General features: G+C 40.4%; 1 protein-coding gene across 4 annotated transcripts in view; it reads left to right on the top strand.

The window, feature by feature from the left end:
* The first annotated feature begins 1,156 nt into the window (after positions 1-1,156).
* CDH8 (cadherin 8) overlaps positions 1,157-26,344 on the top strand; it is a 385,302-nt gene continuing 360,114 nt past the window's right edge. For 2 of the 4 annotated variants that reach the window (XM_032284101.1, XM_032284100.1), the window contains exons 1-2: positions 1,825-1,911; positions 17,598-18,048. In XM_032284101.1, coding sequence (XP_032139992.1) covers positions 17,797-18,048 — 252 coding nt within the window. In that variant the 5' untranslated portion in view covers positions 1,825-1,911; positions 17,598-17,796. Of the gene's footprint in view, positions 1,912-4,972; positions 5,129-17,597; positions 18,049-26,344 lie in introns of those variants that run through there. The other 2 variants (XM_032284098.1, XM_032284099.1) reach the window with 2 other exon arrangements.

The raw sequence follows: 26,344 nt of genomic DNA, 5'->3' as shown, positions 1-26,344 counted from the left end.
TTTTTCTAAGGCAGAATTAGCCAATCCCAATACCCTGTAAGCAGACACAATCTGAGAAGAGAGCAAACAGTTACTTAGTGACTGCCTGGGGTCGGGGGTGGGCAGTGGAGGAGAAATACCAACTGGTTCTCCTCTCCTTCTTTTAAATAACCCACTAAGTTTCTTGCCCATGACAGCTAGAAAGTGAAAAAAACAGGTATTAGAGCTGCAGTCAATATTCTTTTTAATATTTCACAATGGAATGTTAGATGCCGCACACACACAAAAAAAGTCAAATTTGCATAAATATCATAAGCATATTGTGCATACTTTCTCATTCTGTTCACTCTTTCTCATTAATCTGAGTCAGACAGTACAAGCTCTACAGACCGTGGGACTGGTCCCCTGCACCCTTTCCCCCTTCTGTTCCAGCTCTGTCCCCAGATGGTAAAATCCACGCTCAGGGCTCACGTTTAATGCACATAGGGAAGGGACTAAAGCAGGATCTCCCCTGGAGGGGAGGGTTGAAAACAAACAAACAAACAGGTAAGAATTAATTTGTCTTATATTTAGCTAATTTTATTAAAAGATGATCACAGTGGCATTGCCTACATGTTAACCCCAGTGTTGAAAAGAAAAGAAATCTGGACCTTCTGATTCATGATCCCTTCTTCTTGCACTGGCTTTACCCCAGGGTGGCCATTTCTCAAGATCTGAGCGCAGCCCATCAGAAGACTTGAAGTGGCCACAGACAGGGCAGCTCTTGCTGGAGGCAGGAGAGATGCAAGGATGCTACCTGAGAGGATATGAGGAGAGCAGGGTACATTGAGAAGACCTAGTAATTCCTCCCCTTATTTCCCAAGCAAGTTCTGCTTTGCCTGCCCCCCTCCCCACAACCAATTGCTGCATGCCCCTCCTGGCTGCCCCTCTGCTGTCCCTCATCCCATTTTTCCAAAGAAGCACGGGGACAGCAGAAATGCGCTCCATCACAGGACCGCGACATACAGCCTTTAAACATTAGCGTCTGAGTTGCAGGCAGGGGTCTCACAATCACCCTATTCTGCACACAAGAGGCCCCTGGAATAAAGAGGAGGTAAGCTGCCCACGCGTAACCCTTTGCCCTGTCGCGTCCACTTTCTCCTACGGAAAATAGCTGCGGGTCACTGAGACGCTTTTCAAGATAACGCCAGTCCCAGGGCTCAGGTGAGACCTCTAGAGAGAAAGCTCGTGGGTACCTCCTCCGCATGCTGTTATCGTCTGCCAGCCCCCTTATCCCGGAGCTCGGCCCTCTGCCGGCTGCGCGCACAGCGCGGAAGGGCGCATCTTCACCCGGTGGCTCTGGCGGCGGAGACGCGCGGGGCGTGCTCTGGAGCGAGGAGCGAAAAGTTGTGCGCCCACTTGGGTAGGGGGAAAGAGAACGAGCGAGCCAGCGAGCGAGAGTGAAGGGGGAAGGCGGGGAGGGGGCGGGGAGGGGGATTGCTTGCATGAATTTCCAAGTGGTAGACCTGCCTCTGCGCTCTGCCCAATGAGATCCGTCAGGGGAGGCACCCGGCTCACTTTTCCACATCACTTCACAGTTACATTTGGCAGGCAGGCGGGCTCGCACGCCGGAGCGCTCAGCCCAGAATTAGTGGATTTATTTGGAATCTCCCTGCCTTCTCCAAGCTCCGCCGCCGCCGCCGGTTTGTGCATAGATGGTAGCATCAAGCCACCAGCTGCACTTTGGGCTGCGGACACCCAGAGCCCAGCGCGCCCGCCCCGCGTCTCCGCACCAAGCCCTGCAGCTCCGAGAGGCATGAACGGAATCCGGAGGCGCCTGCCCAGCGCGCAGGGACTGGTCGGCGCTTGCTGCCCTTGGGAGCTGACCCCGAGCCCCTCCAGCCATTTGTGAACCAGGAGGCTTGACATTCGCCAGCGCAGGGCCCCGCAAGAGTAAGTGTTCCGCCAACCCACCCCCGTTTTTCTCTCTGTCCCAACGATCCAGAAGGGACCGTTTCTTTTAAGAATTCCCATGTCCCTTCGGACACCTTGCGCGCCTCCTGCCTCTTAGATGGTGGATGCGGGTTCCTAGCACAGGCTCGGGGCTAAACTGTGTCTTTCGCGATATCCGTGGGTGATGCTTACGCCTCAGGGTTTTGCCTGACTGTTTTTGAAAACTGCTCTGACAACAGATCCTGGAGAGTAGCAAGCTCCAGGCTGTGCCCCTCCAGTTTTCCTGCCGGTTTCCTTTCCTGCTGGTACCCGGCTATTTCGCCTCCTCCCAACGCGGGCAGGAGCTGCTGTAGCCGCGCGCCTTCACTGCGGGGTCTGTGCGGGGAATAGGAAGCACCCGCCGCCCGCCGTGCAGAGGGTGCAAGCCAGAGATAAAAGGAGGCGAGGGAGCCCGAGTGCCCTATCGCTGGGTTTCTGCACTGCCTCTTCTCCCAGGCAAGGGAGGGCGACCCCCGCAGAAGGGCTGCGGGCCAAGACTCAGCTGCGAAAGCCCCAGCGCGAGGCTTTCCCACAAGTGGCGGCTTCAGCTCTGCGAGGCGCGGTGCCCGCTGCAAACTTGCCGGTCCCTGGAGCCGCCCCGCGGCTCTGCCCTCGCCAAGACGCTGCCCAGAACCCCTGCAGGACCCCCATGCAGTGTCTCTCCCGAGCTCGAGAGATTGCACGCACGGAGGCTCCCCCTGAGTCGAGGACTCCGTAGCCTCTATCCTAGGGAACGCTGAGCCTAGAGCTGAGCTTTCTGTGATCTGGCGGCTTCTCATCCGAGAACCCCTGAGGGGCTGGTCACGCCCCTCGCAGGACCCGAGGGAAAAAGGCTCTTGCCTGGGTTCTGCCAGTTAAGTAACAGGTTCTTAAGGGACCTACTCCCGTTCTCCCAGGCTCCAGCCAAGGCTGGAAAACAGTAAAAACGTGTCGCCGCCAACGCTGATGCCAACAGGTATCCACAATTTACTCCGCTTCTTCCTCCCCGACACCAGAGCCTCCCCCAACCCAACCTGGCGGAATCCTCAAAGTTTCCTTGCTGTTGACCCTTCCCCTGCAGGCACGGAGCCGGCGGCACCTCAAGGACTAGCCTTTTGCCTCCACGAGCGGAGATGGCAGCTGTTTGCTTGGGTTGCTAAATGTAAAATGTCAAACAACATTAATTGTTTATTGTTGCAAACGCACAACATTAGTCCGTAATGGAAAATCAGGCTGTCAACCGCTCACTTCAGCTCCAATTAAACGATAGAGCTTATCACCAAGACAGCAGGAGGGAGAAAAGGTCCTTTCAACTTTACCACCCTTTCCTGAAGATTCCACAAGAGTTTCCTCCTTAGGAGGCATGATCCGACAATCCCTTAGCGCGCCCGAGCTGCTAATCAGATCAGCTGCTTTCTTTCACCCTAAGTCACGATATTTGGGGGCTGACAATGGGAACGAGGTGACGCTAGGGAAGGTATGCGAGGGTACTGTCCTCTTGCATCTGGCACTATCGCGAAGTAGATCGGAGGGATGGGGGTTGGCTGGGGCCTTTTTGAAGCGCCTGTCGTCTTTACAACACTCCTGACAGCCATCGCAATGGTTAAAAACCCTCCCTGGGCTGTCGCCTCCGGCTTCATTATAGGAGCTTTTCAACTGAAAAACTATATGTGGGAAAGATGTTTATGTAAGATTCGAAAGTGGGATTTTCCATCCATTCAGCCTCCCTGCTGCAGCTCACTGCATGCAAAGTGAGCCCTGTCGTTCATGCTAAATACCACTAAAATCCCTGCCTAGATATTGCTTCGCATCAGCTGTGTCCAGTGTTGCAGGGATTTCTTCGTGCGTGTGTGTGTGTGTGTGTGTGTGTGTGTGTGTGTGTGTGTGTGTGTTTGAGAGAGAGAAAAGTATGAGGTGGGGGCTAGGACTGGGGTTCTTCTACCGAGAGAAGTGATACCTTTGAAGGATGATCTCTTAGGGTTACATTCCACCTCCCCCTCCTTAAAGGGAATTCTCCATAATCCTCATGTCCAGACATGCTTTTCTACTTCCCCGAGCTCTGCGGCTGGAATAAATTCTAGAGCTATCCCCCTTATTAAATAATAATTCTGATAACAATATTCTGTAATTCTGCTTTAGCAGATTTGGAGCTCGCTGTTACATAGTCATTTCATGCTGGAGCAGTCGCAGTAGTTTAAATCACCTTTGACTTTTTTTTTCCCCTGGACTCTGAAGAGGGTGAGGAGTTGAGGAAAATCCTTTTTGAAAATAAAGAGGGGAGTCTTCCTAGCAACTCTGGGGACTGCTTCATTCAGAGCCCTTCAGTGGCCATTTGCCTTTCTCAATCTGATCCCCACACCCCCCAAGTGAATGTCAAGTTATCCCCTGACCATCACAAATGGCCAAATGTTTTAGAGGCACTGGCTACTGTGCTCTGAAATTTTTGCTGTAATGCTGTCATTCAAACTTCTTAACCTATTTCCCCTGCAAGTTGGATCTTACATTACTAATTATTATTACTATTAGAAATCAATGCTTCTGCTTTATAATTTACAGTCTCTTAAAGCCCTCAAGATGGGTAAATCTCTGCACTAAGACTCTAACATTTCTTGGCTGCATTTCTGGTGTGTAGGATGCATTTCTTGAGTTCTTGAAGCGGTATGAATTTAGCTGAAGAACAGACAATTTTATAGCAGCCCTCACTAGAATACCAGTTCCATTTGCCTGCTGTACGTATACCAACTCTGAAGGGAAGGAATCCCTTACCCTGGAAAATAACTTTATTTGGGTATTATGTAGAACTGTGGTCAACACAGTATTCATTTATAGCAACCCCTCAATTAGCACTGAATACAATCTAAGTAGCCAATGGCAGCATGATTGATGTTAAACAAAACAAACAAGCAGCCCATGAAACATGCTCAGCCGGATGGAGGAGACCACTTGAGAAGGCGTTTGTAAAGACTGATGTGAATGTACTCAAAGATCTGATACTCCTTGTTAGGCAGGAGGAACAGATTGTTGGAACAAAGCAAATAAACTCCAAAAAATAAGAATATAATGATTCTATTCAAGAAATTGTACCTCTGGGCTTTGCTTTCCAAGTTCCTTTCATTGTTTATTGGTGGGGAAAAAGAACATGCACATACTGAAAAGTTCAAATCCACACTTCAACAGCTGTTCAGAAAACCTTATCACTGTAAGTAAATTAATGCTTTAAAAAAAAAAAGACAATCTTTGTTATTTTTCTGCTCAAGGTGGCACACCTCGTGGCTTTATCAACATTCCAATTTGAGCAGATTTCCCATGCAAAACCAAAGGCTTTCAATGGGTAAAGTGACATTCGATTTATATTTCCAGCCACACTTTTCTGGTCCATCAGCAAACCTTTGTGTCTGGTAAATCAAGGAACAAGCATAATTGGAGAAGCCTTTCTATCATAGGTGCAATTTAAGGTCTGAAGACTTCTTTCTGAAAATATTCTGCTCAGTGGTGCTGCTGATACTGGTTTCAGTCATTTATATTTGTTACAAAGTTGTTCAGTGCAGCTGATGGAGACAGTCTTCTTTTTGTTTTCAGCACTATTGGCATTCACAGAGGAAATGGTCTAACTTTGCTTTTTAATTTAGAAAAAATCTTCAAACTTTGGTGTGTTTTACATCTCTCATGGGGTGGGTAGATAAACCAATGCTAATTCTTGTTGCTCTCTATTATGTACACACACACACACACATGCACATAACACACGCGCACGCGCACACACACACAAACACACACACACACACACACACACAGCATGCTTCTTGAAAATGTTCCCAGATAACTTACTAATTTAGTGGTTCAAGTCTGAGATTTTTATCATGTTCCCTTTGCTGTTTCATCTGCCTTAGATTATTTGATTTGCCTTTCTAGCTACTCTGATTTGTATATTGATCAGTCTTTCAAAAAATGTTATCTGTTGTGCTGAGAATTTTCCTTCAGCATCCAATACATGTATATTTATGAAATAGAACAATTTTTTTGATGGACAAAGGCCATCATCCGATTTAGCAGGGCTTAATTAACCCAAAGGCTATTAGTGCTTTCTCATTTCATTCTTACAGAAAGTTGTGATGCTAATCTATTTCTGCTGAACTGTTGGTTCCTGTCTCTGGAACCTGCTTTAGATGTAACCATGAAGAGAAAATTAGTTGAACCTGGCAACTTCAAAAGGTCAGAAAAGAATAAGTTCAAGGGATGCCATTTGGCTCTTTCTACCATATGTTGCTGGTAACTAAATCTCTGTTGCTTCTTCATGGGAAAGCACTGGAGCCAATACTGTTTGTTTTTTTTTTTTTTTTCTTATCAAGTTTTAAGCTTTATTTCCTGAGTTTTAAATGTCATGTGCTATTCCCTATCATAAACAATATCCATCCTCTTGCTTAGATGTCGTGTGTGTGTGTGTGTGTGTGTGTGTGTGTGTGTGTGTGTTTTAACTTCTTTTAGTGGGCAGAGAAGTATAGATGTGATTTTCTGTATCTCTTTGGAAAGTATCATAAATGAATAAGATTTACATTTGAAACCTTCAAACACTTTTCCTTCTCTGCCCCCACTGCCAAAGACAATTGCAAATGCTATAATGATAGATGGTTCAGGGCTAAGCACCAAGTTAATGCTCAGTAAACATTTATTTAATGCAATAACAAATTACAAAGACTATGCCCTGCACCCTATACTAGTATATTTTCATTAAAAGAAAGAAATGCAATCATATCCAAAGTTCAATTTGTGACTTGGCTACTACAATTTTCTCTACAGAAATTTCATAAGTCCTCCTAAGTCTATTTTTAGCCACAGCTTTTCTCATTTATAAAATCAATTTTACTCATGTTTCACAAAGCATATTTTTATCCCCTCACAATCATGTTTTAAATGATATGGGAATATAAAATATGACATAATTCAGCTTTGTAAAAGTAGAATGCCTCCAAGACTAGACCTGCATCAAAGAATGCTATTAAACTATTATGTGATGCAACGTTATGTTTTATTGGCAAGAAAAAAAAATGCACTAATTGTGGAGTTGCTGCATGGGTGATTCCATGTCTGTACATTGCTGAGAATGTATAAAAAATAACTGAGGATTGATTGACTTCCTCTCTCCCTTCTGCCCTCCCTTCTTTTTCTTTAGTATATTTTTGTATTTGAATTGAACAGTTCACCTTACTCTCATGTGAGTTGCAACTCTGGGTGTTTTCAAAGTCAATTTCATACTCTCCTGTATTAATCAACAGGATACCTGGCCCTCACATATACACACAGGGAAAAAATAGTATGCCATGATAAGGTACTTTTGTTGATGTGTTTATTGATATTTTAGTCATATTGAATATACTACAAAGGAATTTTAAATGGAATCCTCTTAATCATTTTTATGTACATCAAGTGAAAATATTACAGTATATTTATGTTTTATTTGCAGTCAGAACAATATTTTCCATGCCTTTTTTCTCTCTAGATAGATTAATGAATAAAATATGATTACTTGATTCTAGATGTGACACAAATGATATAAAATAAGTAGATGGAGGAGTGATATAAATATCACAAGGGAATTATTTCCTTTTTATGTAAGAAGACTTGTCTCCAAAGTTTGATTTAGAAAGTACAAAGACACATTTCCTTCTTTATTAGTCTATTGCTGTTTGAGCTTTACAAACAGAATTTAAATTTGTGTCTACCTATTCCCATCTTCAACATGGAGATGCTCAGAAAAATTTAAAAAAAACAATTAATTCATACTTATTTTGATCAGAGTGGTAAAACACACATCTTCTCTTGCCTTTGAGTGTCACTAAATTATAGTAGCTGAAGATTGTGTACGTGTTTTGGAATCTGCATAAGCAACTCCCTTGATTTTCATAAAGTATACATTCGGGTCATAACTTAATAGAATTTTTGTCAAATAATTGCTTCCTATCTGAGTGTCTACTCATCCATCATCTGTGTCTGTGGTTCATGTTAAGTATCAGTGAGTGGTTATTAATCTATAAAGTTTTAGAAACATGAAAGAGTGACAGTAAGTTCCATTTGTTAGCATGGTTACTAACACAGTGTACTCTGACAGAATCTGGATGACTTATACTGGGCTTGTTGGCTGCATTTCAATTTCAGTATAACAGACTCTGAAGCCCCCATTATATGATGTAAGTGATTTTAACCATTTCCACATTTCTTAAGTGAGAAATCTAATTTCTATCATCAGTAGTGCTAAAGTTTCTTGAAATAAATAGAAAAAGTTTGTTGCAATCTCTGATTAGCATTATCTTCTCTGAGCTCCCTTTAAGTAATATATAGCTATCACTTGGCTTCATCTTGGAATTAGTATAGACTTTCCACTTATGCTGTCCTCACAAGAATGTAGATGATTATGAAGTGCAATAGAATTTATCTTGTAAAAGAGATGTACCAGGCAATGTTTTTAAATGAGTGGCTACAGTTTGATTGGAAAGAATAGTTCGCTCATGAACAGGTAGTGCTTGTACTCTGCCCTCTCAGCAGAAAATAGTGATGAACAATGTCATGTCTTCTATGGGAAGGAAATATGTGGTTGGTCCTGGACAGTAAAAATGCAGCCCTTTTGAGGCTTAATAAAACTATTTGAAGGCATTGCTTTAATTGCATGTTAGTTGTGGGGAGGGAAAGCTATTTCTAAAATTTTATTTTATTTATACCCATCCTGGCTCATGCCATTTTTGTTTTATAAATCAAGAGTTGAAAAAAGTTATTTTACTTATTACCTGTCTATGTAGAACATTGGAATTTTCCCCACTGATGTACATATACAGCACAAGATTGCAATAAAATAATTTTTAAAAATCAGTAATTATTTTTTGTTAAGCACTTGAAACATTCAGTGAATAGTTACTGTAGTTGCTATGTTGACAAATAGTTTAAAATACCTTATTTATTTTTTCCTCAATCTTTCAAAGTAGGTAGTATTAAACACAGAGCATCAGTTTCTTCATCTGCCACAAATAAGTTAAATGTGCCCAGGTCACTTATTTCATGAGCAATAGAGCTGTGATTCAGACTACTTCTATCTGACTCTAGAGTTGATGCTCTAAACAACTATCTCATGGGACTTTCCACAGCTTGGCTGTATTACAAAGTTGATAAGAATAAGATTGATTCTGATTAATTTCTGTGATTTAAAGGACCTGCACAAAATGTTGTCAGGAGGTCTTTGGGTATTCAATTTTGAACATATGATTTAAGGCTGCAAAGGTTATAACTTTTAAATAAAGAAGGAGGAATTTAAATCAGACTTAAGAATTGACTTTCTGGAACCACTGTGTCCATAATTGGCAAGGGAGTTGTGGGATTGGCACTCATCTTTTTAGGATGATCTCAACACTGGTATGCCTTTAAAAAGCCCAACAGAAGAACATTATTCTTAATATCTTAACTAAACTGATGATTCCAAGAAAGTTTTCTAGGCAAAGATCTGGTTCTATAACACTAGAAAAGAAATTTTATTTTCACTTTATTGTCTTTGTCACTGGCTTAGTCACCCTGTTCAAAATTTCTATAACAGAAAAATTTCCATGTGAAGAACAAACTTCTGACTCCATCTTGGGAAAGGAGGAGGAGGGGCATTTATATACTGATTTTTGCAAAGGAAACCATCAATAATAGAACTTAAAGAAAACAAAAACTTCAGGTAGAGAAGAGTAGTGTGACAACAACAGAGCAAAAAGTGGATGTGAGGTCGGGCGCAGTGACTCATGCCTGTAATCCGAGCACTTTGAGAGGCCAGAATGGGTGGGTTGCCTGAGGTCTGGAGTTCAAGACCAGCCTGGCCAACATGGTGAAACCTGTTTCTACTAAACATACAAAAAATTAACTGGGAATTGTGGTGGGCACCTGTAATCCCAGATCTGTGGGAGGCTGAGGCAGGAGAATGGCTTGAACCTGGGAGGCAGAGGTTGCAGTGAGCCCAGATCACGCCATTGCACTATAGCCTAGGCAACAAGAGTGAAACTCTGTCTCAAAAAAAAAAAAAAAAAAAAAGGTGGATTTGACAGGTATTATTCTGGATGGTAAAACAAGCAAACAATATGCTTTTGCACAGATTGACATCTGGATAAATTTGTCGTCTGATACTAAAGAAGGATGGCCAGAAGGTTGTGGCAGAGTGAAGGATCCACAAAATAATACATGTGTGTATGTGTGTGTGTCTGTGTGTCTGTGTGTACATAAACAATTTCAGAATATGTTTCTGCTAAGGGAATCTGGTTAGAGAATTGTGAAGGCTCTAGAAAGGTGATCTTGTGTTGTTTATACTTGAATACATGCAACTGTATTTGCTCTAAAATCCAAAGATTTATTCTGCCTGCTCCGTCCCAGTCAGTCAGTGCTTGGCGTGAATTGCTCTGGGTCACACACTGAATCACCATCCCCTGCTTTCGTGAAATACCACTTTGAATTCAATGTGCATTTACCTGTTTTGAAGCAGGCTGCTAATGGCTCTAAATACAAGGTCAGAAACGTTTTTAATAGAAACTCACTGGTCCTCTGTGTCATTTTTGCTTTCATGAAATATTGTGGCCGCTAAGCCTAGTGGATAATAAAAGCGTAGTTTCCTGTCAACCACAATAATCTGCTGGATTGAATCCTGAAGTGTCTATAAAAGCATGTTTTTGTTTTAGACTTCACCTATCAGCGTGTTGCTCATCATTTTGAACTTTAATCCACATTATTTATAAAATGGATGGTGTAATATGTTTTGGCATAATGACATATCTGAGAATTGACTTAGTTCACCTTAAAATAATGTTGGAATCAGCAGAGTGAAATCCAGGCTGTAATTAGAACTATCTCTGTAATTTAAGTATGAATGAAAAGTCATATTGTAAGTATTTTACCCAGGAAAAGATATCTTGATATGGGGGAATTCTAAAGACTTTCTTATATTTAAGAATTCCAGAGAGACTGTAAAATCTCTTCATCTCACTATCTGGATATAAATCAGTGCAACAGCATTATAATAAAGTGGGTTGCTTGGTCAGACATACATACTGTGGTTGAAAAATGTAAAAATAAATTGATTTTTTTAAACCCCAGCTTCACAACCTTGCTCAATTTCTTCTTCCTTGATCAAAGTTAAGCTGTTTGTGTATGCAGCTACTATTCGCAATATTTATTAATACTGATAACACTGACATAAGATTCAGTTGCATCTCAAAAGTTTCTACAAAGGCATTCTCTGATGTTCTAGGAGGACAGTGTCAGTCTGCCCATGGCAGAGGTACAAGCATACAAATGGTGTGGTTCTAAATGTCACAGCAGAGTCCCATTTCTCTCAAATTGGCAGGATCAACTTGAAGACCAAGTCGCAACATTCCCTGATAGCATGCATGTGCATGTCAGCACAACAGTTAGCTCATCAATTTTCCCAGTGCCTTGCATAAAATAGATGTGAGGGGAGAGGAAAGTATTGTGACATTGTATAAAATTCCATATATTCATATACCCTAGTTCAGGAGTTCTCCAAACCTGTGTGTTCAGTCCATTGCACAGTGGTGGTAAGTAGTTCATGGCATGACATTAAATGACATGAGGGAGGAAGTGGCTCTTTCACCACACCACTGAGTCCTTTTGGTCATCTGGAGGAGGTCTGAGCTGGGAGCTGGTCTTCTTTAGAACGACTTGCTTTGCAAAGTATGGTTTTCAAATCAGTAAGTAGCATCAGCACTGCAGGAAAGTTATAAGAAATGCAGACTCTCAAGTCCCATACTAGCCTAAGTGAATTATAATCTGCATTTAAACAAGATTTCCAGGTAATTTGGATACCTATTAATATTTGAGAAGCACCCCACTACAGGTGTGCGAGCATTGGCTTTTTACTGGGTTTTAACAGAGTGGATGGTTAAATTTTCAGTAATTTTCAAAGCTGGTTAATGGTCAATTGGAAGCTTAAAATTGGTCATGGTGGAAGTATTTATACCATGGAAATCAGAAAACATTGCAAAGAAGACTTTTTTCTTTCAAAGAGCCACTTATTAAATATTAACCTGCCTGCCTCTAACTATCACTAGTCTTTCTTTTTAGCAAATAGTGAGATGACCTCAGGCTTTTAACAGTGTCTAGTTTAGTAAAAATAAAACATTACTTAAAATACTAATCTCTCTGTACTTTAATTTGGTTATATCTACAATGAGAATGATGATAAAAAAGTAATGATAATATTATAAAGTGATATCGAATAGTAGGTATGAATCTATATGTGTATATGTGTGTATGTGTAGTTCTTCTTTATGATTTAATATTATCTGGGTACTTTCTAAGTGTTCGCTATTGACCTTGTAATTTTAAAGTTATAGTCCATTACGGCAAGTAATATTAGCTTTCCATTTAAAATAAATATTTCAAAACTGGAGCATGTTTCAATAAAATTTAAAGTAATAATACAGATGATTTAAGAATCTGGCAAAATCTTAGAGATGGCATTTAAATTTTTCAGTCTCTAGAAGCTTCCTACAGGTGATGTGATGGGAATGACCTATGTGGATGAAGGGATTCCCCTGAATTGGGCTAATTTCTCCCCAGGTCTTGGGTATTGGCCATCTCTTAGTTGAAACAGCTACATCCCGTCCAGTGGTTCATGTTCTGGCCACATCCACCACCATGATGTTCAGGTAGCAGAACACCATGTGGCCACACTGAGTGGCCACAGCCAGGAAGTGTGTGGGTGGGGCTGGGCCCCAGATGGATGACATTTGGCCAGTGGTGGTAATGATAACTTGGTCAATGTGTGGCCTCCTGGAGAGGGTGGCTGGGTTCCTCTGCAAACATTCACCCAGCATCAAGTGTTGTCAAGGCTGCAGCATCGTGTCCCTGGTAGTCCAATGTCCTGGCAACAGGAAGAGGCACCAGTGATCGACACATTCGCATCTGGAATGCATGCTCTGGAGCCTGCCTGAGTGCTGTGGATGCCCATTTCCAGGTGTGCTCCACCCTCTGGTCTCCCCACTACAAGGAGTTCATCTCAGTCCATGACTCTTCACAGAACCAGCGGGTTATTTGGAAGTACCCAACCATGGCCAAGGTGGTTGAACTGAAAGGTCACACATCCCGGGTCCTGAGTCTGACCATGAGCCCAGATGGGGCCACAGTGGCATCCGCAGCAGCTGATGAGACCCTGAGGCTATGGTGCTGTTTTGTGTTGGACCCTGCATGGCAGCAGGAGCAGGAGAAGGCCAGTGCAGCCAAAAGCAGCCTCATCCACCAAGGCATCTGCTGAAGACCAAGCCATCACCTCGGTTGTTTTTAATTTTTCTAATAAAGTCATGTCTCCCTTAAAAAAAAAAAAAAAAAAAACTCTGAAGATTGAGAAGTTGCACAGGAATAGCACTCAGAGGCAACTGTGCATTGTCTCTCTGTGGTATGGCTAGACCTTTAGAGAAACCAAACATGCTCTTCTCTTCACAAAGAAATGGCAGAGGAAAGGGCTACCTATTTGACATGTACTCTGTAGAGACCACGATTACTGTGAATTTGATGGGTAGGAAAAAGATGGAGTGACCGTGGACTGGGTGATCCTGGAAATAATAATTTGAAAATTACCTTAGATGCTGATTCATTTAGAGATTCTAGATTAGTTGGTGGTCTTGTTCTTATCCATTGGCTGACCGAAATGTTCTTTCACTTATACTCCCTTCTCAGTTGGTTAATTCTGTTTCAACATTTAAATGACATCCCCTCTAGGAAGTCTTCTTTAATGCTTCCAAGATGAGTGGCTACACATCCCTCTGTATTTCTTTTAAACCTTCTAAGACTACATTTCAGTGAATTGATTATGTATTTCTTTACTCTTGAAACAGATTCTTTGCTTCCTGAAGACAGGAGTTCTGAACCATTTGCCTTTCTCTCCCCCAATACGTGACAAACAGTATATGGTCATTAAATATTTCTATAATATTTCTAAAAAATAAAAATAAAAAAAATAAAATCTAATAAAATAAAATTTAACATATTAAATCCTAAAAAAAAAAAAAAGAAAGAAACTGAAGAGTTAGGGAATGGTGTTTTAACAAATATTTTATAAATAAAATAATCAAGAAAATAATAATAGCATCTATCAAGTGGTGGTGTTGAATGAATTATATGAGCTATGCATGTAACGGTCTTAGCAAGGTGCTTAGAATGTAGCCATCCCTCCACCACACACAAATATTATCATAATCTATTAGTTATAATAATTAATATTCATTGTAATTGTGTTATGAAGAATGAAGAAAAAAGTTTATGAAGGTTACAGAAATCCTTGTGTGGTAGAAAGAAACCCAAGACACTTTAGGATACTGCTGGGAAATTTGTTTCACACACACAAAAAATAATAAATAAATAAATAAATAAATAAATAAATATTTCTATAATGAGAGAAAGGGTCTTGTACAGAAAGAATATTGAAGTTACATAGGTTCAAATAGCGGTTCTTTCTTTACTTACAGGTGTTCCTTTAGTGAATCAATTATTCTCTGCCTCAGTTTTGAACACAACAAGGCAAGGCATTATAAGCTTTATCTAACAGTAAGATATTGTGTTAGTGGATACTATTTATGACTACACACATAGCCCCTTTTTAGTTAACCTACTCATTCTGACTAGTCAAGCTCTGCCATTGTATAACATTGGTCCAGGGTCTATTATCATTTTTAAACATATTCTGGTGAGTTCAGGTAGGGAGAACTCACTGCAGTCCATGCCACAGTCCATCCAACAAGCCGCAGTGCATACTCAGTGCCGCTTGGTGGTTTCCATGAAAGTATCTATTACGAATTTAAACTGAGATGAAATTTTCTTATCCCAGAATCTTTAGCAACAAAGCAGATGTCAGAATATACTTGCAGAGTGTTTGGCAAAATTTTAAAGAACTATGCATGCTAGCCTATCCTAACTGACTTACCAAGTGTATCTTTTTTAGTCTTCAAAACAAATTTGCCTGGTCTGTATTATTATCATTGTTTCATTGTTATTGTTATTAACTATCTCTCCCTCCCCTGTTATACAAATGATCAGTGTACGAATTAGAATTCAAACCCCAAACAGGCTGACACTAGAGGTCACTCTCACAACGTTCTTATTGTTCTGCTGCTGTAGAACTCAGGCCAACCAGGTATCTTGGTTCATGCTGTAATCCCAGCTGTTTGGGAGGCTGGAGTGGTAAGATCACTTGAGGTGAAGAGCTCAAGATCAACCCCCTCCATTTCTAAAAATAATAGTAACAATAAAATTAGCCAGGCATGGGGTGGTACATGCCTGTAGTCCCAGCTACTCTAGAGGCTGAGGCAGGAGGATCACTTGGGCCCATAACTCTGAGCCTGAGTAAACAAACAAAGATACAAACAAAACGTATGCCATTGAAGAATAGCATACATGGCTTTTGCACATTCAAGTACGGTCTATCATGGAGTAGGGGAGAACTGGAAAGTACAAGTCCCATTTCTCTGAGAAGTGTTTAGGCTGGGGTTCTATGACTAGCATGGATCTCAGCATGTGTGTAAAAATGCCTTTCCCCACTAGCACCATCCTCATCCTCCACCACAGGGAAGGCCTTTGAGCACCTTTGTGACACCCTCATACCTTGCCAACTTTTACTGCAGAGGTCACATAGCTTCACTCTGCTCGTTCATTTGTCTTTTCTCAAAGCCTCTCCATGGCAGGAATCCTGTCATCACCACACATCTGGCCCAGGATAACCATACGAATTCCAGCTTACTGAGTATTCCCCGCCATCTGGCTGGTTTACAGGTGTCTTATTTCTGAACCACACAACTGTCCCATTAGATAGGAATGACTACTAGTGGCCCTTTGCAGAAGAAAAGACTGAAGCTCAGAAAACTTGAATATCTTGTCCATCGTTACAGAGACAGCAAGTAGGGTGAGCTGGGATCCAAAGTCAGGTGTATCTGTTTCCAGAACAGACAGTCCTCAGCATGTGCAAGCCTCCTTTAGCACCGCCTTCTCCCTCAGGTCTAGAAAGAGCACAGCATGGGTGTACTGTAAATGATTTTAGAGTAATAAATGGCTTTGCCATTCAGAAACATACAAAGATTTGGGGATTTCTTTATGGGGACTTTTTGAATTTTGTTTAGTTTAAGTTTTGAAGCCTGCCAAAGTCTGCTCACAATCTGGGATAAGAGAAAGCCTTAAGGGAAAACTGTTTTAAGGGGAAGATTTACTGCAATTCCAGGGAAAGGAGAGAATGTTGTTCTGGACTTCTTTTTCTCTGTGTTGGCCCCCTATTGAAAAACATTATTTTTTTTCTTCCATTTCAAAAGCAACTGCTGCTTGCCATGGCTCCTCTGTGCACTCATCAGGGTTGAGCCCTTTTGAATTATAGAGTCTCAGTGATTGAGCTAAGCCCAGGCGAAGAATGACAAGCAGGGTGATTCCACTGGCCATCTTGTTAGATCGGATTCTGCCTGTATTTGCAGTACAATCTGGGTCTGCCCCTTTCATCTGGCTTCACTAAGGCCACTCACCAGCCCAGCTAATGTTAATGACTTTCTAGCTTTCTTATTCTGAGCCAGAATGGAAACAGAGACCTAGAGGTGAAAGGTTCCCTCTCCTATGATGAATTCCCTGAGCCACACTGTCCCCGATGGTGTCCTGAGGAATTATTTTCCCGTTTAGTCTAACTCAGCAAAGCTTCTCTCTGGGATCTGCGGTGAAAGTTATTTCTTTAAAAATATTTTTTTTTTTTTGGTGAGGGAAGAAACACATTTGCCACGCTGAAGGTAAGCAAAAAATGTATCTGACACCTCAGGTAATGGGGATTTTTTTTGTGTCCATGTCTTTCTGAATCTCTTCAGTAGAACAGTACATTTTTTAAAACTATATTTTATTCCCAAAGGAGCTTTCTATAATTTAAATCTCCTCTTTAACTGTACATTTTGAATGGGGACCCTGATACTGTCCTGATTATAGCATACAAGCTGGACATTACATAATTTTTCTCTGGGAGCAATCTAATTTTATTCACTCATTATTAGCTTCCTGGCAGAGAATTGCATTCGCACCCTGAACTGGGCAATCCCTTCTGATGAATCCTGGAAACTAAGATTGTAAAAATGGGGGTAAATTCCCCTCCCATTCTCATTTGTATTTTTTTTAATGTTGTTAATTCAAAGCTATTTACTTCACAGAGTTCAGCATCAAAGGAACCAAAATGGGTCTTTAAACAGGTTTAAAAAAAGGAAAGAAAAAGTAAAAGACCTATAGTCTGTTTGACAAGTGGACTGTGTTAGCATACACCCCGAAGTGTTAAAACAAAAAAGAATGGAAGAAAGGGAGAAAGGGGTGGAAAGAGGAGAAGGAAATCAAGAAGGAAGAGAGGGAAATGTGAGAGAAAGAAGCAAGGAGGAAAAAGAGAACTTCTGTTATGCAAAACAGTTTCTGATAGACCACATAGCTGTGAATGAAAACTAAAATCCAAATAAAGCTTAAAAATAAAAGGACTTACTATCCTAATTACTTATCCTAATTCTTCAGCTCCACTTTCTTAACTCAAGAGTTTGAGAAGTGCCTACTATTGTTCACCTAAGGTGCTTTTGAAAAGCAGTGATTTTTGTTTTAAAACTGTTCGAGTAGACCCTTATCTTTCTTCCTCCTTGTTTTTGCAGGAAATTTCAATGAAAAGAAAAGCCAATGGATTGTGGTCTTAGAAAAGCTACTTAGATGATGTCCGTTTCCCGTGCTATAGACACGTGGCAGAGCTGTAAGTAAATGCCCCGCACTGCATGATGAATTGGATGGCTACAGACCGAAGACAAAAAAAATAATTGTCTCATTTTCGTGGTGATTTGCTTAACTGGTGGGACCATGCCAGAACGGCTAGCGGAAATGCTCTTGGATCTCTGGACTCCATTAATAATATTATGGATTACTCTTCCCCCTTGCATTTACATGGCACCAATGAATCAGTCTCAAGTTCTAATGAGTGGATCCCCTTTGGAACTAAGCAGTCTGGGTGAAGAACAGCGAATTTTGAACCGCTCCAAAAGAGGCTGGGTTTGGAATCAAATGTTTGTGCTGGAAGAGTTTTCTGGACCTGAACCAATTCTTGTTGGCCGGGTAAGCTTTGTTTTTAAGATCTCAATTTCAGGGTCTGTTAGTTGTCTTAAGATGTTTAATACCAGATTTTTTTTAGTTGTGACCACACAGCTGTAAATTCTTCAGGCCAGATGGTTAGTGAGTTTACCTGTTGTTCTGTTAGGAATACGATTAATCCCAAGGCAACAGTTTTAAATGGTCTTCTAGGGAAAACTTCTCCTTCCACCTCTTCCACCTGTATCAATAAAATATAGCACTGCTTATATAATGCATAAAGAAATAACATTTTCTTTCTCATTCGCATTTCTCATTCTCTAATTTATAGTACTTGGAAGAGACAGGCATTTTTTCTCAGTCTGAATTCCTACCACTTCAATTACTAAGAGTGTATTTTGTTTTAAGGCCATGTAGATATGTATAATTGCAGGTAGATATTTATTTTTTTTTGTTTTATCATCTGTTTTTTCAATAATTAACCTAAGACGGAGAAAGGGAAATTCTTAGAGTAGATGCTCAACTGTGCATCGTAGTATTTGAAAAACTTCACAATAGGAAACTAACTCATTCACTGTCAGACAAAATCAAATGTACACAATCAAAATTTTGATTTAGTGGAGGGTGTGTGTGTGTGTGTGTATGTGTGTGTGTGTGTGTTAGACTGGACTTACATTTGTTTTGTTGTTGTTGTCAGGTTAGACAATTTTTTTGTGTGTAGACATGGGCTGCTTCTTTTCCAAAATCACACTGTGGGTTATTGGAGACTATATATGTTTATTCCTCAGAACTGTTCATAAGCTCCTTTTAATTTTGACGCACACCATCATGTAGGTATAATTGCAATTATGAGCCTGCCAATGACTGGTTTTCTTGATAAGTCAGTTTCAGAGCTGAATCAGGCCAATGTTATTCACTTTCCAAATGCCACGATTTAAAAGAAAAGTAGAAAGGGAATTAAATAATTGGTCTTCAGGACTTGAGTTAACTCTTTATGTTTCACTGGGAACCTCTGATTGCATTCTGCTTTTACCCCATTGTCTTGCAAAACAAATTGAGCTCCCCCAAGGATTATGTTTCTCATTTCATATGGTTCTACTTGGATGAAGAAAGTCTGCATGAGGCGATATCATGAATCATTACATGGATATTTATTGAGCCTTTCCTATGTGCCAGATGCTCTGTTAGGCATGGGAGGCACGTCAATGAACAAAACAATGATCTCTGCCTTTCAGGAACTTACATTTTGGCCAATACTGAGTGTTTATTATGTGTTGAACACTATTGTAAAAGCACTTTGTGGGCACCAATCTTTTTTATTCTAACAATAACCCCCCTTCAATATATGCCTATGTGTGTTTATTTGCATGTATGCATACAAATATATGTGTGTTAAACAAGTCTGTACTCCCCTTGTCATAAGTTCAAATATAAAAATCTCAGAAATATATATATTTTTTGTATCCTTGATACAAACTCAGGTAGCAGAACTGACTTGAGGCTATTTATATCATAATGCATCCCGTAATTTTGATTATTCATAGATTTTGCTGCAAAAATGTTAATGTGGTTGATTACAGGGTGCTGCCCCAGACCCTGCTGAGCGTGTTACTTACCATATAGTTTATATACCTTAATATGTTTCTAAAATATGAAAAGTTTTTAATTCCAAAATACATCTGGCCCTGTGAGTTTTGGATATGCGATTTCTTTACCAGCATTATTGTATCTTTTCTGTAGATGCAAAACTGAAGTTTAGATGGATTAATAAACCAAATCAAGATCACAGAGCTGGTAAATTACCTACCTGAGTTTGAATCCTGTTGGAAATTCCAATTGCCCATTATTTCACCCACTATGCCTTATTACATATTAATAACTAGCTAACTGGAGCATAAACTGCAATTTACACTTAAAAGGTAATGAGTATAGAATGTAAAGTCTCTAAATGCCTATTTCTGGATGTTCAAAACTTCTTTAATCAGCCCTAAGGCAAGACATTTTCATGCCATATGAAATTATGTGAATACATGCATATTTATATAATGGACACCTTCTTGCTCTTCTTAGTTACCTCTTTATGAAGGTATGTCACTCTGTGTCTTGCCTAATGTAAATAAGAAAACATGCAAAACAAATGAACAAATCAAAACAAATGAACAGGAGAACATTTCATTTTTATCTGGGTAGAAAAGGTAATTAACATGGGGTTGCTTTGAACTCAGAATCAGATAACTGATTTCACCTCCATTCCTTACATGAAGTAATAAAGATAGAGGTAAACAGTCAGGCATTCAGCATCTTCTTGTGACTTAGTGATACGTGAGACTTTCATGCTTCTCTGAAGGATGGAAATGTTGCCAGTGAACCCAAGGATTTTGAAATAGTCAAAATGCTTTTGAGTCTTAGTGATGGGTTTTATCTAGCCTTTTCACGGCTTCCTACCATGACCAATTCCCAAACAATTGTTAAATCAGAGTTTATTTTCTGGAAACTTTTCTGCAAACATTTCCCATCATACCTATTTCCCTTTAAAGAAAAATGATCCTGAATTATGACAGTGTAGCCTTGGAGGATCTTGGTTTGTAGAGTAGCCAAAAATACATTTCAGGTGACTGCTTCAGATTAAAAGTCAGGCTGAGTGCGGGGATGATCCATATCGGGGTGCCCACCGGTGCTTTACAGTGTTTTATCTCTGTGCACACTCTTCCGCATCCGACTCTTTAAACCACTTCACCTCCCAGCTTCTCCCTAGGAACCGGCTGAGAAGCATTACTTACTTACAAGCACACCTGCTCTTTGAAAGGCCCTCCTGTGAGTCACCATGGTAGGGCCTCTGACCTAGCGGGCTCAGTTCATGCTCAAGGGCAGAGCTAGTTTTTGAGTGATTGGTTCTTCAGTGCTTCACATATAACCTTACAGCATCCATCATCTGTTTTTAGTATATTGGTAAGCAGCTGGATGCTGAGAAAGAGGCTTAGCATTAGAGATGTACTTCTCTCAAGGTTTGAATATGGGCTTGGCCACTTTCTGGATGTTAACCCTGAGAAGGTTACTGAAGTTTTTCAATGATCATACAAATAAGATAAATAAGAATTTGTAAGAGTAAAGAAAATAATAGAAGCATAGTGCCTGCTATATAGTAATTGTAGTTGTAATTACATTCTTAATTGTATGTGTGTGTGTATGTGTTTGTAGTTGGAGTGGTAGACAAATTAACAATTACCTCACTAGGTGAACAACAAGACTCTGGGAGCCCAAAGAAGGGCCTTTTCGCTGGTACATATTTTGTGGTGTAGAGATGATGTTTCTATGTGTCTTGAAGGGTCACTGGCCCAGGGAGTGGGGTAGGAAGTGAAGTCCCCCAGCAAGATAGAGAGATTTATGCAAAGTCATAAGGGAGGGAGTAAAATGACTGAGAGTAAGATGCTTCCCTTGGTCAGAAGCAACATAAGTCTTTATATTTTCTGTTAAAATGGAATGAAGTCGGTGGTCATATATATTGGTTTCTGTTTGAGTTAGGGTCTTGCTCTGTCACTCAGGCTTGAGTGTAGTGTTGTGTTCATAGCTCACTGCAACCTCGACCTCCCAGGCACAAGTGAATAGTCCCTCCTTAAAAACTGGGACTACAGTCATGGACCACCATGCCTGGCTATTTTTGTTTAAATCTTTTGTAGAGATGGGGTCTCCCGTGTTTCCCAGACTGATCTTGAACTCCTGGGTTCAAGCAGTTTTCCCGCCTTGGCTTCCCAAAATGCTGAGATTACAGGTATGAGCCACCATGGCTGGCCTGGAAGTCATATTCTTAGAGAGGCTTTCCTTGTCAATTCTTCTAAAATGTAATTGTTCCTCCTTTAATGTATCATACCATTTGTCTAAGTTTGATTTTTGTTTCTTCCTGATGATCATTATCTAACATACTCTATACCTTATCATGTTTATTATTTGTCTCTTCTAGGATATTGGTTCCACAGAGAAAAGAAACTTTGAGTCCTTTAGTCTTTACTCTGTGTCCCCAGAACCTAGAACCCTGCCTTCCTATAGGAACTTCTCAGTAAATATTTTACATGAAAAAAATAAATGCATAAATTTACTTATATAATAGAAGAATTTGTAATAGTCATATAACCTCAATGGCATTTTTCCATAAAGGGGTTTTCATGTTCTCTCTTTCATATGGGTATTTCATCGGCCAACTGGGTAGTTAAATTTTTTTTCTATGTATTGATTTTGTAAGTCTTTCTTTGAGGTATGGGCATGAAGAAAAAGTTAACTGGTTTAAGGAACTCCCTTTCAAAGGCTGCAAGGTTACCCCTGTGGAGACTGTCTTCCTTACTTACCACTGTGTTAGGCAACACGTTGTCTTCCAACTATCTTCAGACTTTTGTGTTTATGCTTATAGTACAAACTGGAGCAGAAAGTTTTTGTCTGGAATTCTGAAAAGCAAATACCAGCCAGACAGACTGTATTCCTGCCTGTAGTTCTCTGTGGACCAAGGCAGAGCAGAGTCTGTTCATAAACACATAAACACTGAGTATGTCACATCTTTGTGTACCTCAGTGTTGACTTTCTTTAGAAATTGTGGCAGAGAAAAAAGTGGCTCATGGGATGCCTAACCCAACTATGCTGATTTGTTCTGGTCTTAGAAAAGAGGGAGAAAACCTGTGGTTGTTTTTGATAAATCTGGCAAACAACACAAAAATCTCATCCTGTGGTAAAATGTGCATAGATTCTTCATGGTAGACAGCTGGGTGTCATTATAAGAACCCTTGGCTGTAAGTCAGGATGGTGACTGATACAGCCATGCCACAAACATTTAAGCACCTACTATCTGCAGAGTATTCCATTGCCAGTAGATTCTCAGTTCTGATCAAACACAGATCTGTCTATGCCTTCTGCATGGAGCCAATGAACTACTAGAGGGAGACAGATATTAAAACAGATAATCACATGAAGAAACATCACAAGAAAACTGAAATAAGTACTCTGAAGTGAAGAAATGTGGTTCTATGGAAGCATATACAGAGGACGCTGCCTTATTCGATGCGAGGATGGAATCTTCCCAAAGGAAATAGCCCAGAAGCTGATAATGCGTTAACCTGCTGAACCAGGGTGCAGGAATAAAGAGAAAAAGAACATTTTCAATAGAGGAAATAGCACGTTCAAGGCTATTTACAGAGCTGAGAGAGGGTTGGGGTAACTGAGTGTGTCCTGGTCACTTCTGGCTGTGTAGCAAGTTAACATAGACTGGGTGGCTTATAAACAGAAATGTATTTCCCTCAATTCTAGAGGCTGGTAGTCTTCAAGAGCAGGTTGCCAGGTGGTTGGTTCTGGTGAGGGCCCTTTTCCAGGTTGTAATCTGCAATCTTCTTGTATTCTCACATTGGCAGAAAGAGGGCAAGGAAGCTTTCTGGGTCTTCTTTTAGATGGGCTGTAGTCCCCTTCATGAGGGCTCCACCCTCATGACCAAATTACTTTTCAAGAGACCCACCTCTTACTACCATCAAATTGAAGATTAGAACTTCAACATATGAAGGTCATAAACGTTCAGTCCATTGCACTGTAAGACAGAGAAATAGGGTTAAAGTCTTTTACATCAAGTTAGAAAGATAAACAAGGATCTCTTGGACATCTAGCTTTTTTCTCTTTTAGTTCTATTACAAAGTAATTGGGGAAAAAATCACTTCTGTTAAGTGTAATTTTCTCTCTTCTGAGTGTATGGGATTAATATATTATATATTTGAGGTACAGCATACAACCCCAATGGAACAGGAATACGCACACACACACACACACACACACCCACATACCCTCCCCACACACCCCACATCCTCATTGAATATCCTTTTTCAAAATCCTTGGGACCAGAAGTGGTCCAGATTTGAGATATTTTCAGATTTTGAAATATTTGCACATATATTGAGATGTCTTGGAGAGTGGTGCCAAGTCTAAACATGAAATTGATTTATGTTTCATATTTACCTTATACACATAGCCTGAGATACATTTTCTATCATTTTAAAAATAACAATTTTATGAAACGAAGCTTTGACTGTGACCCATCACATGAAGTCAGGTGTGGAATTTTCTTTTTTTTATTTTTAGTTTCTTTTTTTTTTTTTAATTGTATTTTAGGTTTTGGGGTACATGTGAAGAACATGCAAGATTGTTGCATAGGTACACACATGGCAGTGTGATTTGCTGCCTTCCTCCCCTTCACCTATATCTGGCATTTCTCCCCTTGTTATCTCTCTCCAACTCCCCACCCTCCATTGTCCCTCCCCTATTTCCCCCCAACAGACCCCAGTGTGCGATGCTCCCCTCCCTGTGTCCATGTGTTCTCATTGTTCAACACCCACCTATGAGTGAGAATATGCGATGTTCGATTTTCTGTTCCTGTGTCAGTTTGCTGAGAATCATGGTTTCCAGTTTCATCCATGTCCCTACAAAGGACACAAACTCATCGTTTTTGATGGCTACATAATATTCCATGGTGTGTATGTGTCACATTTTCCCTGTCCAGTCTATCACTGATGGGCATTTGGGTTGGTTCCAGGTCTTTGCTGTTGTAAACAGTGTTGCAATGAACATTCATGTGCATGTGGATATATACCCAGTAATGGGGTTTCTGGGTCAAATGGAATTTCTATTTCTAGGTCCTTGAGGAATCACCACACTGTCTTCCACAATGGTTGAACTAATTTACACTCCCACCAACAGTGTAAAAGTGTTCCTATTTCTCCACATCCTCTCCAGCATCTGTTGTCTCCAGATTTTTTAATGATTGCCATTCTAACTGGCATAAGATGGTATCTCAATGTAGTTTTGATTTGCATTTCTCTAATGACCAGTGATGATGAGCATTTTTTCATATGTTTGTTGACCTCATGTATGTATTCTTTTGTAAAGTGTCTGTTCATATCCTTTGCCCACTTTTGAATGGGTTTGTTTGTTTTTTTCTTGTAAATCTGTTTTAGTTCTTTGTAGATTCTGGATATCAGCCGTTTGACAGGTGGGTAGATTGCAAACATTTTTTTCCCATTCTGTTGGTTGCTATTTCACTCTAATGACTGTTTCTTTTGCTGTGCAGAAGCTGTGGAGTTTGATTAGGTCCCATTTTTCTATTTTGGCTTTTGTTGCCAATGCTTTTGGTGTTTTAGTCATGAAGCCCTTGCCTACGCTTATGTCCTGAATGGTTTTGCCTAGGTTTTTTTCTAGGGTTTTTATGGTGTTAGGTCTTATGTTTAAGTCTTTAATCCATCTGGAGTTAATTTTAGTGTAAGGTGTCAGGAAGGGGTCCAGTTTCTGCTTTCTGCACATGGCTAGCCAGCTTTCCCAACACCATTTATTGAACAGGGAATCCTTTCCCCATTGCTTGTTTTTGACTGGTTTGTCAAAGATCAGATGGTTGTAGATATGTTGTGTTGCCTCCGAGACCTCTGTTCTGTTCCATTGGTCTATATCTCTGTTTTGGTACCAGTACCATGCTGTTTTGATTACTGTAGCCTTGTAGTATAGTTTGAAGTCTGGTAGTGTGATGCCCCCTGCTTTGTTCTTTTTGCTTAGAATTGACTTGGCTATGCGGGCTCTCTTTTGGTTCCATATGAAGTTTAAGGTGGTTTTTTCCAGTTCTGTGAAGAAGGTCATTGGTAGCCTGATGGGGATAGCATTGAATCTGTAAATTACTTTGGGCAGTATGGCCATTTTGACGATATTGATTCTTCCTAACCATGAACATGGAATGTTTCTCCATCTGTTTGTGTCCTCTCTTATTTCGTTGAGCAGTGGCTTGTAGTTCTCCTTGAAGAGGTCCTTTACATTCCTTGTTAGTTGTATTCCTAGGTATTTTATTCTCTTTGTGGCAATTGTGAATGGAAGTTTGTTCTTGATTTGGCTCTCTTTAAGTCTGTTATTGGTGTATAGGAATGCATGTGATTTTTGCACATTGATTTTGTATCCTGAGACTTTGCTGAACTTGCTTATCAGTTTCAGGAGGTTTGGGGCTGAGACGATGGGGTCTTCTAGATATACAATCATGTCGTCTGCAAATAGAGAAAATTTGACTTCCTCCTTTCCTATATGAATACGCTTTATTTTTTTCTTTTTTTTTTTTTCGCTTTTTTTTTTGCCTGAATGCTCTGGCTAGAACTTCCAATACTATATTGAATAGGAGTGGTGAGAGAGGGCATCCTTGTCTAATGCCAGATTTGAAAGGGAATACTTTCAGTTTTTGCCCATTCAGTATGATATTGGTGGTTGGTTTGTCGTAAATAGCTTTTATTATTTTGAGATACGTTCCAACAATACCTAGTTGAGGGTTTTT

This window comes from Sapajus apella, unplaced genomic scaffold, assembly GCF_009761245.1.
Source record: "Sapajus apella isolate SASKATOON/1434 unplaced genomic scaffold, GSC_monkey_1.0 scaffold15, whole genome shotgun sequence".
NCBI lineage: Eukaryota > Metazoa > Chordata > Mammalia > Primates > Cebidae > Sapajus > Sapajus apella.
Note: the sequence above shows the minus strand (reverse complement) of the source record. Positions and strands in the feature narration are given on the sequence as shown.